Source organism: Carassius auratus, chromosome 1, assembly GCF_003368295.1.
Source record: "Carassius auratus strain Wakin chromosome 1, ASM336829v1, whole genome shotgun sequence".
NCBI lineage: Eukaryota > Metazoa > Chordata > Actinopteri > Cypriniformes > Cyprinidae > Carassius > Carassius auratus.
The window spans coordinates 4,988,842-5,001,341 of NC_039243.1; the positions used below are offsets into that span (position 1 = coordinate 4,988,842).

The window sequence follows — 12,500 nt, forward strand, 5'->3', positions numbered from 1 at the left end:
AGTGAACATCTGGAGAAGACAAAACATGATGTTTTTAACTCAAATACATAGTCTATAATTTATAATAACACTTCCTCCAGTGAAGTCATCATCATCTGTTGTCTTTCACATCAAAATCCAGACACGTATCTGTTTAAACACTGCTCGATCTGTGCAGATTTCTCTCCTGATTCAGACCAGAACACTTTTTGACTGGAGGAAGTGTTATTATGGATTATAGACTCATCATCGTTTGTCTTCTCCAGATGTTCACTGAAGGACTGGAGTGCTGTGGATTATTGGGATGTGTTTATCAGCTGTTTGGACATTTACACTGATGCCTCATTGATGTCCATTTTAAAGCACAAACGTGAAGCTCATATTTGTATAATTTTATTTGGTTTATGCATGTAAAACAATAACTAGGATTGTTCTTCCATGAGATCCACATGAGAAGGGTATTTTAGACAGACTGGGAAAACTTACATGAATGAAATCTCACCACCATGTGTTTATAGAGTGAATGTTCAGAGTTCACGTTACCTGAGATTAATAAACGCTAACGCAAGAAGTATTTACCTAACTGAAGCACTTAACAAATGAAACCTTACTGCAAAGTGTTCTATCATGGGTTAGTTAGTGCTTTGTGTTGAGTAAAACTGTCCCATAAGTCTGTGCGACACATTCAATCTGTCCTTTAAGGCTGCTGTTGGAGATTTGTGCATTAATAATAATAATAATAATAATAATCGTCCAGATCCTTGACTCCAGGCATCAGATGAAATCCACGATGGCATGAACCTCGAGCTCTATTACCAGTAGAACACACACACACACACACACACACACTTACACAGCAACACATTACTACACAAACACACACATTACATCACCAACACACACAGTTTGTGGAGCAAGACCGTTTCATCATGTCTCGAGGCATCAGAATATTTGTTCAGTCGAATTGTTTTGATATAATCTGGAAATAAAGTTTACATTTATGTACGATCAAGTCTCTGTGTTTGTTGAACAGCACAATGCTTTTAAAACCACTTTAATTAGAATCTGAAGGAAGAACACCCTGATACACCCACTGAAACCCTAATGAGCTGCTCTGAACCCGTCAAACCTAATCTGAGTTACTCCTGGATTAAACCAGTCTGAGCTGGAGTCTGTATGAAACGCTGAATCATCCACTCGTCTAGTGAAGAACTCTCTCTCTCTCTCTCTCTCTCTCTCTCTCTCTCTCTCTGTGTGTGTGTCCGAGCCAGTGACTGACGCTCAGCTGAGAGACACATGCTGTGAGCGACTGAGTGTTTCGCTCGGAGTCTGATGCTCAGCAGTAATCTGAATGCTCCTCCTCTACGTAGTTAGAAGGGAAAAGGCCCACCTGCAGGAGAACAGCACAATGTTATTACTGGATCAGAGAGAAACATCCACTCATCATTCACTCAGCATCCTCCACAAGACTCTTATTCAGGAGGCTGTCACATATCAATAAAATCAACCTCTAGTAAACCATCACAAGAAATTCACCACACGAGCGTATGATAGTGATTTTTACATTTACATGAATCATTTAGCAGACGCTTTTATCCAAAGTGGCTTACACATATATATACACATACACATGTATAATAAAATAAAAAGATACAAAATACAAAAAGATTAGAAAGGAAAAGAGAGGGTCTGATCTTCTTGATGTTGAATAAAGGATCGGACAGTTTTAGTAATGTGTTCTGCGAAGGTCAGCTGATCATCAATCATGACTCCAAGGCTTCTAGCTGTTTTTGAAGGAGTTATGGTTGATGTGTCTAACTTGATGGTGAAATTGTGATGGAACGATGGGTTTGCTGGAATCACAAGCAGTTCTGTCTTGGCAAGGTTGAGTTGAAGGTGATGGTCCATCATCCAGGAAGAAATGCCTGTTAGACAAGCTGAGATGCGAATAGCTACCGTCGGATCATCAGGATGGAATGAGAGGTAGAGTTGAGTGTCATCAGCATAGCAGTGGTATGAAAAGCCATGTTTCTGAATGACAGAACCTAATGATGCCATGTAGACAGAGAAGAGAAGTGGTCCAAGAACTGAGCCCTGAGGCACCCCAGTAGTTAGATGTTGAGACTTGGACACCTCACCTCTCCAAGATACTTTGAAGGACCTATCTGATAGGTAAGACTCAAACCATTGAAGTGTGGTTCCTGAGATGCCATTTGCCAGTAGCGTTGATAGGAGGATCTGGGGGTTAACCGTGTCAAAAGCAGCGGACAGATCAAGCAGGATAAGTACTGAAGATTTGTATTCTGCTCTTGCCAGTCTTAGAGCTTCAACAACTGAGAACAAGGCCGTCTCAGTTGAATGTCCACTTCTGAAGCCAGATTGGTTGCTGTCAAGGAGATTGTTGTGTGTGAGAAATGTAGAGACTTGTTTGAACACAGCTCTTTCAAGTGTTTTTGCAATAAAAGGAAGAAGGGAAACTGGTCTGTAGTTCTCTAAAAGAGATGGGTTGAGGTTGGGTTTCTTAAGAAGTGGAGTTATACGTGCCTGTCTAAATGATGAGGGAAAAACACCAGTGTGGAGGGAAGTGTTGATGATGTGAGTGAGTGCAGGTACAACTTCAGGAGAAATGGCTTGAAGGAGATGAGATGGAATTGGATCAAGCGGGCAAGTAGTAGGGTGATTAGAAAGGACGAGTTTGGAGACTTCTGCCTCAGAGAGTGAAGAGAAGGATGTAAATGAGTGTATGTTTTATTTTAATTTTATTTTTAATGCATTTTAAAAAAAATCAGTTCTAGAGGGCAATTGCACCCTGTAAAAGAATAAATGTTAATTTGTGGTGCACTGTTTAATGGCACAGATCTCAGAGCACATGAGGGAGAGCAGATGGTGGAGAAGTGTGTGTGTGTGTGTGTGTGTGTGTGTGTGTGTGTGTGTGTCGTACCCTGCCGTACACCTCTCCCTTCCACCAGCCGTTCTGAGCTTTCTTGGAGATGATCTTGACGGTGTCTCCCTCTCGCAGAGAGAGCTCGGTGCGGTCACGAGCAGAGAAATCATAGCGCACTTTAGCCGTGCCGTGGTAGCGCTCGCCCACACCTGCACACACACACACAGGGTTAAGGGTGTGTGTGTGTGAGGTGTTGTGTGTGTTCAGGAGTGTGCTGTACCTGCGTGCTGTGTGTTTCTGTGCTGCGGCGCGGCGCTCTCCCCCGGCTGCTTGTACGGCGTCTGCAGTCTGGAGTCCACGTCCTTAAAACACTCTCTCAGCGAGTTCTCCTGATAGTACTGCACCAGCTCCTGCCACACACACACACACACACACACACGCACACACACACATGATCCTGATGCCTTCTTTCACACAAATACACAAGCAGCTCATGCAGAGCAGTAATGATAACTGTAACAAGAACTGTGAGGACAACTATAACTAACATTACCTGCAATGATAACAATATGAATAACTACATGTGTGTGTGCGTGCGCGTGAGCGTGCGTGTGTGTGTGTGTGTTGAATCACTCACAAACAGTCCCTTGAAGGCTTTCTTCTCGTTGATCCTGTAGAGTCCCTCTGAGTACGTGACCTTTATGTGTCTGGTGTCCATGTTGAACCTGAGACAGAGAGGCGTGTCACTGCTGCTGTTTGATTGACAGCTGTCAGTCACTGTGTGTGAGTGTGTTCACCGTACTTGAGGCTGATGGCGAACTCTCCAGCATCTTTCTGCCGCACCAGAAACGTCCCATCGGAGCGAGACGTCAGCAGAGTTTTAGCACCGGTCCGGTCCATGTTACCAGCGAACCTGACACCACACGAGTGTGTTACTGCCTGTACACGCATGCTTCAGTGTGTGTGTGTGTGTGTGTGTGTGTGTGTGTGTGTGTGTGTGTTACCAGGGCAGTCCTGTTAAATCTGAAGGAGGCACCTACACAGAGCAGACAACACATTTACTAAAAACTAACAGTAGATACTAAACAATATATTATAACTTTATTATTACTGTACACCAAAATGTAAAAATTGTTACATCAAATTCAAATCTAAACCTGGAAACGTAATCATTTGGGATTTAGCTCTTGTGCTTGTGCATTTTCCCTCAAACTCTTATATTCAATTTGAAATGAAAAAGTGGACCCTACTGTAACTCTACAGTATTATGATTATACAGTAAACTAGGAAATATTGTCAGAAATACATAAATATAAAAAATGATAGGATATAAAAACTGTTGGAAAAAAATAAACATTAAAAATAGAAGAAAATAAAAACTTCAAGATAAAACATTATATAGTGAATAAATATATATATATATATTTTTTTAATACAATTTGGAGGAAATGCAGACAAAACAAAATGATAGAAATAATAAAAATAGTGAGAAATAAAAAAAAACTGGAATAAAATGCAGGAAGTAAAAATATCTGAAATAAAAAAATGCAAGATAAAAAAGATAAAGTAACTAAATGAACAGTATCAGATATAATGATTCATTATGAGTTATAGGATGTAGATGTTATTGATCAGTGTGTTCTGATCATCTCACCGGCACAAACGGCTGAACTTTACTGCAGGGAAACCAGCCGACCTCTCCGATGGTCAGATTCCTGCCCTGGACACACACACACACACACACACACATCAGCTTTATAGAAGACCACTGTTACACAAAGTATACTCATGTTTATATGAGGTCAACATCATGTATCAATCATATCCTGGATTTAACATGATAAAAAGCAACCGAAGACATGTGGAAAAGAGAAGGAGAAAGTGCAGACGTGGAGGTTTCTCTTCTCCATTACTAACACACAGATCTGTAACCTCAATCACACATGAATCCAAACTGAAAGAGCCTCGGAGCTGTTGTTCATACAGTCCTATCATCACAGTACACACGCTCTGATGAGCTGATCCTCTTCAGTACTGCGCTGCCTCGTTAATGTGCTGAAGGATGATGAACTGATGGACTGTCACAGTGTTAAAGCTGAACCAGATCTCCACATGTGAATAAGTGTGCTTTAAAGATTGGTCTCCAACACGAAACGGGCATTACTTCATACACACTAAACACACTCTCTGTGCTGTGTTCATGGTGTCTGTATATATGTCAGTATGTTAACAGGCTTCACTCTGTGTGTGTGTGTGTGTGTGATGAGCTCTCACCTCCCACCACTGCAGGTCGATCTCGGCGCGCATCAGCTCCACCACGTCTCCCACACACAGCTGCAGCGGCTGACCGAAGCCCACCGGCGGAGGAGGGAGACCGCAGTAATCCATACACACCTCCATCTTCGGCAGACCTGAGCAACACACACCAGTGTGTGAGGACACGGACCAGTGTGAGTGTGAGAGAGAGAGAGAAAGAGAGAGAGAGTGTGTAAGTGTGTGAGAGAGTGTGTGTGTGTGAGAGAGAGAGAGAGAGAGTGTGTGTGAGTGTGTGTGAGAGAGAGTGTGTGTGTGTGCATGAGTGTCTGTTTAACCCGGGTCTCCAGCATGGGAAGTGGACGCACTAACAAGGAGGCTAAATGGCTACAGCCACTAGCGTCTGTCGCTAATGCGTCTCTTGAGATCAGGGAGTGAGATTTACCTGCACAGCACCGTTACACTCACACCCCTAAACCTCACTCCCATCCGGGTCACGGCACCAATGTTACCTCTCTCTCCCGGGTCCTCTCCGCCGCTCCTCGAACCCAGGTCACTGGCATGGGAGGCAGACGCACTAACAAGGAGGCTAAATGGCTACAGCCACTAGCGTCTGTCGCTAATGCGTCTCTTGAGATCGGGGAGTGAGGTTTACCTGCTACTCGCTGGCCTCCATTACACTCACCCCCCTAAACCTCACTCCCATCCGGGTCACGGCACCAATGTTACCCCTCTCTCCTGGGTCCTCTCCGTTGCTCCTCGAACCCGGGTCTCAGGCATGGGAGGTGGATGCACTAACAAGGAGGCTAAATGGCTACAGCCACTAGCGTCTGTCGCTAGTGCGTCTCTTGAGATCAGGGAGTGAGGTTTACCTGCACAGCACTACTCGCTGGCCTCCGTTACACGTGTGTGTGTGTGTGCGCGCATATATGTGTGTGTGTGCGTGTGTGTGTTTACCTGGTTTGGTCTGTTTTTGAGATGTTAACTTCATCGTTTTATTCTGAAACAACATGAAAACACACTTCAACACCCACAAACACAAGCTAACACAAATAAACATCAACAGCACCAACCCTGACTGCATTTGTTATTAATTTATTTTTTCATTTAATATGATTACTTTTTTATTTTTTTTTTTCTTATATTTTATTATTATAATTTTTATTTTAATTACCAGCATATTTAAACTGTTTAAATGTCAAATATTTAGATTTAGGATCACTCTCACAGTGTGTAAACCAATGACATAAAAGTTTACACAACATAACAAATATACAAGAAGTAAGTGACAGAGAAATAATTTGGATGATACCTTCTTGAGTGTTCCTGAGACTTCTGTGGAGTGAAAGAGAAGCACATGTGAAGTCGACTGAATGAACACCAGACACACGTTATCATTCTCACAGCTTCTGTGTCTGTTTCTCACCAGAGCTTCGTCCGCACACAGGAACTCGACCCAGACACTCTTTATGAGCCGCCATCTTACAGCGCGAGCAGCGGTAGCCCTGGTAGAAGATCCCCCTGACACACACACACACACACACACACAGCACATAAACCTCATATCTCCAGCTACAGCGGCAGATTCTCTCTCCTTCACATCTTACAGGAGTCTGTCACTTAAAAGATCATTCACTGAAACCTTTTTGAGTTGTATATTTAATTTATCTCAACGGATTTGAAGCTGTTTTTACTCCTTTGGACGAAAGGTGAAGCTGAAGTCAAGTTCACCTGAGGAGCATCTGACAGGCTTTACACGAGGTGGTGTCCTCAAAACAGTGCATCTGGAAGTCATGACCGTTAGCCGTGCCGTTCTCTGGACACATGTTGGACCTATGAACATGGATATTATATTATCAGAGGAGCAGCTGGTCTTGAGGAACATGTGAGCGATGGACTCACAGTGCCATCTCAAACTGCTCCAGCCACTTCTTCTTCAGCTCTCGGGTCTTAAAGAAGAGATCGTATCCACTCTGACCATACAGATCCATCAGCAGGAAGGTGTGTGTCCACTGTAACACACACACAAGTGTCAGGTACAGGTGTGTGATGACGGAGATGAAGTGCTGTGAGACCAGAGCAGATGTGTGTCACCTTCTTGCTGTCCTTCTCTCCTGAAGGCTCGTCTCTCAGCTGGTAATGCTGAAGCTCAATCAGCTCCTTCAGCTCCAGATTCTCTCCGCTGCGCTTCTTACACACTAACAGAGCCTTATCGAAGAGGAAGCCGTACCTACACACACACACAGTGCTTTACACACACATCAAGAACCATACGCATCACAGAATCTATAAAGCTATAATAACTGTGACGTCCATAGCACAACTATAACAATGATAGTTATCATTTTAGTTATCATTATTGTTAGAGTTGTCATAACACACTCATACCGGTCCTGTTTGGATTTCTTCTCCACATTGCAGATCTTGAATTCCCCGTCTATTTTGGGTCGTCCGTATAACGCCAAAGACTGAGTCTAAACAGAGGGAGACAGAGAGTCTGAATCAGCATCAAACATGAATGAATCAGAATCAAACATGAATGGATACGAATCACCACTGAACACAAATTAATCAGAATCATAATCAAACACGAATGAATCAGAATCAGCACCAGCATTAATCAGAATCGGAATAAAACACAAATTAATCAGAATCAGCATCAAACACATATCAATCAGAAACAGCATAACAAATTAATTAAAATCAGATTAAAACACACATTAATCAGAAACAGCATCACAAATTAATCAGAATCAGAATAAAACACACATTAATCAGAAACAGCATCACAAATTAATCAGAATCAGCATCAAACACACAATCAGAATCAGCATCACAAATTAATCAGAATCAAATATAAATTAATTAGAATCAGCATCAAACACACATCAATCTGAATCAGCATCAAACACACATTACAAATGAATCAGAATTAGCATCACAAATGAATCAGAATCAAACACAAATTAATCAGAAACAGAATAAAAACAAATTAATCAGAATCAGCATCAAACACAAATTAAATCCCGAATTAATCAGAATTACCATCACGAATGAATCAGAATCAAACACAAATTAATTAGAATCAGCATCAAACACACATCAATCCGAATCAGAATCACAAATTAATCAGAATCAGAATCAAACACAAATTGATCAGAATCAGCATCAAACACACATTAATCAGAATCACAAATTAATCAGAATCAGAATGAAACACATATTAATCAGAATCAGCATCAAACACACATTAATCAGAGTCAGCATCAAACACACATTAATCAGAGTCAGCATCAAACACACATTAATCAGAATCAGAATCCAACACAAATTAATCAGGATCAGCATCAAACACGCATTAATCAGAATCAGCATCAAACACACATTAATCAGAATCCAACACAAATTAATCAGAATCAGAATCAAATACAAATTAATTAGAATCAGCATCAAACACACATTAATCAGAATTAAACACACATTAATCAGAATCAGAATCCAACAGGAATTAATCAGAATCAGCATCCGACACAAATTAACAAGAATCAGCATCAAACACACATTAATCAGAATCAGAATCCAACACAAATTAATCAGAATCAGAATCAAATACAAATTAATCAGAATCAGCATCAAACACACATTAATCAGAATCAGCATCATGAATTAATCAGAATCAGAATCAAACACAAATTAATAAGAATCAGCATCAAACACACATTAATCAGAATCAGCATCATGAATTAATCAGAATCAGAATCCAACAGGAATTAATCAGAATCAGCATCAAACACACATTAATCAGAATCCAACAGGAATTAATTAGAATCAGCATCAAACACACATTAATCAGAATCCAACAGGAATGAATCAGAAACAGCATCTAACAGAATTGGGCTGAAATTAAAAGAGTTTCTGTACCATGTTCTCGATGCACAGCTGAAACGTTGTGATCTGACGGATGATCTCATTGTCTCGCTTCACCTCGTTCACACACTGAGCCAGATCCTGCACACACACACACACCAGCAGCATATCCATTCATTTAATCACGGGTTAATTTTAACATTCATGAGCATCTCTCCTCATTTTACCCCTAGTTGGCGCTCTTACTTCACTGCACATCCTGATCAAAATACCCACAAAGTTCTGACTCAATGCACAAATGCTGTGACAAATATCTTCATCCTCATTATTTGGCATCTGATTCATTTGTGTGTTTCAGGTTTTGAAGATTCAGCAGGAAGCATGTTCACTCAGTATATGAACCTCTGAAAGTCTGCTAAAATGTCTCCCTATCCCTTGTTTTACTCTTGAACATGCTACACACACACACACACACACACACTCACCCTCATGGCATCCAGTGCAGTGCGCAAGTTTTCTTTCTCTTGTTGGTCCACTGTATGTTTCACAAGCTCCTGAAGCACACACACACACACACACACACACACACACACGTTTTGGGTGAACAGGTGAACAGGGTACGTTTGATCTAAGACTCATCAGCTGATTAATCCCAGTACATTAAGACAAATGTTTTCATATTATTTGAACGTTTTCTGGAATGGCCTAATAACTAATTTACATTTATTTCCAGAATATTTATCTGTAGATTGGATAAAGCCAGATTCATAATTCTAGTTATATTTTGTTGACATATTAGTGTTTAAGGTTTCTACAGAGAGGATTTATCACTCAAAAAATCTGAAAATATAAACAGACAGAAAGCACATATATTTTCAACATGTTTCTAAGGATAAAATGTTGTATTAATCAGTGTGAATGAAATATGAACAAACCCCTCAGTAAAAGAATTCAGAATAAAGACAGGAATAAAACTCTAAGTTCTGGTGTTTATAAGAGTTGCAGAAGTGAGGAAAAAAACACTAATGAAATGTATTAAGAACTCAACAGACATAAACTGATAAAGTGCATTAAAATAAACACTCATGTCTGCATTTTGGATGTTTACTTTATTCTAGTCTGAAATCAAATCTGAACCTAAAATGCAATGCAAGTAGCTGTGGATAAAAGTGTCTGCAAAAATGGGTGAATGTAAAAAAAAAAGAAAAAAAGAAAAAAAGAAATAAGACGTTATGATTAAAAAAACATACAAAAAAATGTTTTAATGGGAATCAAAATACAATTGTACCTCCTAGTCCTAAAAGCATCTTGATCTGCACTTGATTTGTGACTATAACTTACAGTTTATATGTTTTAATCTATCTAATTAGTTTCTAATTATCTTAAAGAACCACAAAGGAATGAATGTGTCCTTATTTCCACAGATGTGTGTGTTTGTGTAGTTCTGTACCAGTTTGTTTGTAGTGAGGGTCAGATCTCACTAACGCAATGACATATCACTTGTGAGAATAACACTGTGAGAGAGTGTGTGTGTGTGTGTGTGTGTGTTACCTGCAGCAGCAGATGGTACTTCAGGACTCTCTGCATGGGAACCATCAGCAGATCTCGCAGTGAAAACCTGCCGCTGTTGGCTCTCATCGAACACTCCTAGACATGAGCAGTAATGAGATCACTGGTTTGTGCTGGTGGTGTTTATATCAGTATAAATGTGTCTGTGGTGTGTCTGTGGTGTGTGTGTGTGTTTCTGACCTCCAGTCTCATCTTCACGTCTTCATGTGTGCTGGTGATTTTGTCCAGGTGTTTGGTGGCAGCTTCCACCTGACTGCAGTAACGTCCGTACAACAACAGCCTACCACACACACACACACACACACACACACACACACAGACAAAACATCCTTCATTCAGATATGTTGTAATGAAATATGTGATGAAACAGTTAGCGTGTAAATAATTCGTAAACATGTCTTACATGAAAGCTCACATTCAGTCTGATTTTGTAAGAATGGTACGAGTGATGTGGACACAAATTTCTGCAAGTGTGTCATAAATGACGGTTCACTGATTCACATATTTAATTCCTGAACAAATCCGTGTTGTTGAAAGAGCCATTCAATTCATGAACACTTAGATGATCACTCACATAGTCAGCCACTTCTTTAATTCCAAAATTAATTAGTGTTGTTGATTGAATAACTAAATCAGTGATTCAAGGACTCAAAATATCATATTTTTAATTAATAAATGAATCAATACTGTTGCACAATCCATAGAATCAATGATTCAATGACTGACACAGAATCAGTCACTTTTTAAATAAATCAGCATGTTAAACAAACTACTTAATAAATGATTCAGCGACCCACTGTTTCGTTCCTGAATGAATCAGTGTTGTTGAACTAATAACAGAATCAACGATTCAATGACTCACTCATTGATTTCAACTCAATGAAGTCAAATAAACCACTGAAGCAAGTGATCCAGAGACTCAATCATTTGGACAAGCACTTGTTTCTTTCCTGAACGAATCAGTGCTGTAGAATGAATCAGTTGAATCAGTGACTCATTGACAGATTCAGCGTCTAAAGCTCATGCAGATCAATCCCTCATGAGTTCGTCTGGGAACCTCAGGAATGTTTTCTTTAAGTGCTGCATGAGTTTCGTCTATGGTTACTCCTGCTAAACTCCTCAGCGCTCAGTTCTGTACGTGACGTACCTCTCTTTGTAGCTGATGAAGATCTGATAGAGATTCTCGGCTCGTGAATGCAGTATGGACTCCTGCAGCTCCACAAACAGAGAGCGATGGGTCTTGGCCAGATCCTGTGAGAGAGGAAGTGGTTTAGTGAGCTGATCAGATAGAGCCAGAGAGACTCATGAACTGATGAAGGTGACAGAGAGACTCACTTCAATATTGATGAAGATGTTCTCGATGTCCACACGCTGCAGGAAGGGCTGGAGCGGCTTCAGAAAGTGCTGTGGACACCAAACAAACACAACAGGACGTGTGTGAGTGTGTGTGAGAGTCATGTGTTCACTGTTGGTGTGTGTCTGAGAGCAGTGTCTGTGAGGCCGCGGTCGAAGAGACCCGCTGCTGAAACACTTTCGGTTTCAGGTTGACTGGCGCGCTCCTCTCTTCATCAGATGTGACTGTGAGAGATCAGTGAACCGCAGCACCTGCACATCTCAGCGGCCCAATGGTCAGATCATCAGAGGCTCTGGGTTCAGCTCCTGAGCGTGAGATCATTCAGAGAGAGCTAACAATGCTAAAAATAAACATGAGGCCAGCGGCACATTTACTGTTAGATCTGATTACAGTACTGAGTTATCTCTCTCTGTTTGTGTGTGTGTGTGTGCGTGTGTGTGTGTAGGTGTGTGTGTGCGTTGTGTGTGTCTCTGTGTGTGTCTGTGTGTGTGTGTGTGTGTGTGCGTGTGTGTCTGTGTCTGTGTGTGTATGTGTGCGTTGTGTGTGTCTCTGTGTGTGTGTGTGTCTCTGTGTGTGTCTACCTGAAGTATTGAT

The 12,500-nt window shown here is 41.0% G+C and overlaps 3 protein-coding genes across 5 annotated transcripts in view; 2 read left to right on the top strand and 1 right to left on the bottom strand.

Moving 5' to 3' along the window:
* The window catches only part of ubl5 (ubiquitin like 5), a 3,994-nt gene extending 3,007 nt beyond the window's left edge, over positions 1 to 987 (top strand). Inside the window, exon 5 of the mRNA XM_026201195.1 lies at positions 758 to 987. Within this exon, the coding sequence (XP_026056980.1) occupies positions 758 to 801 (44 nt within the window). The 3' untranslated portion in view covers positions 802 to 987. The remainder of the gene's footprint in view (positions 1 to 757) is intronic.
* The window catches only part of LOC113039050 (zinc finger protein 501-like), an 847,435-nt gene that overhangs the window by 738,792 nt on the left and 96,143 nt on the right, over positions 1 to 12,500 (top strand). The window lies entirely within an intron of this gene.
* The window catches only part of LOC113037782 (proto-oncogene vav-like), a 16,340-nt gene continuing 5,023 nt past the window's right edge, over positions 1,184 to 12,500 (bottom strand). For both annotated transcript variants that reach the window (XM_026195209.1, XM_026195165.1), the window contains exons 7-28: positions 12,488 to 12,500; positions 11,888 to 11,956; positions 11,700 to 11,803; positions 10,733 to 10,832; positions 10,535 to 10,630; positions 9,469 to 9,537; positions 9,038 to 9,124; positions 7,505 to 7,590; positions 7,211 to 7,346; positions 7,019 to 7,128; positions 6,848 to 6,949; positions 6,543 to 6,637; positions 6,429 to 6,451; positions 6,074 to 6,116; positions 5,138 to 5,274; positions 4,518 to 4,583; positions 3,868 to 3,899; positions 3,666 to 3,776; positions 3,501 to 3,588; positions 3,144 to 3,273; positions 2,921 to 3,072; positions 1,184 to 1,369 (exon numbers count right to left, since the gene is read on the bottom strand). The exon at positions 12,488 to 12,500 is cut by the window's right edge. In XM_026195209.1, coding sequence (XP_026050994.1) covers positions 1,316 to 1,369; positions 2,921 to 3,072; positions 3,144 to 3,273; positions 3,501 to 3,588; positions 3,666 to 3,776; positions 3,868 to 3,899; positions 4,518 to 4,583; positions 5,138 to 5,274; positions 6,074 to 6,116; positions 6,429 to 6,451; positions 6,543 to 6,637; positions 6,848 to 6,949; positions 7,019 to 7,128; positions 7,211 to 7,346; positions 7,505 to 7,590; positions 9,038 to 9,124; positions 9,469 to 9,537; positions 10,535 to 10,630; positions 10,733 to 10,832; positions 11,700 to 11,803; positions 11,888 to 11,956; positions 12,488 to 12,500 — 1,903 coding nt within the window. In that variant the 3' untranslated portion in view covers positions 1,184 to 1,315. The remainder of the gene's footprint in view (positions 1,370 to 2,920; positions 3,073 to 3,143; positions 3,274 to 3,500; positions 3,589 to 3,665; positions 3,777 to 3,867; positions 3,900 to 4,517; positions 4,584 to 5,137; positions 5,275 to 6,073; positions 6,117 to 6,428; positions 6,452 to 6,542; positions 6,638 to 6,847; positions 6,950 to 7,018; positions 7,129 to 7,210; positions 7,347 to 7,504; positions 7,591 to 9,037; positions 9,125 to 9,468; positions 9,538 to 10,534; positions 10,631 to 10,732; positions 10,833 to 11,699; positions 11,804 to 11,887; positions 11,957 to 12,487) is intronic.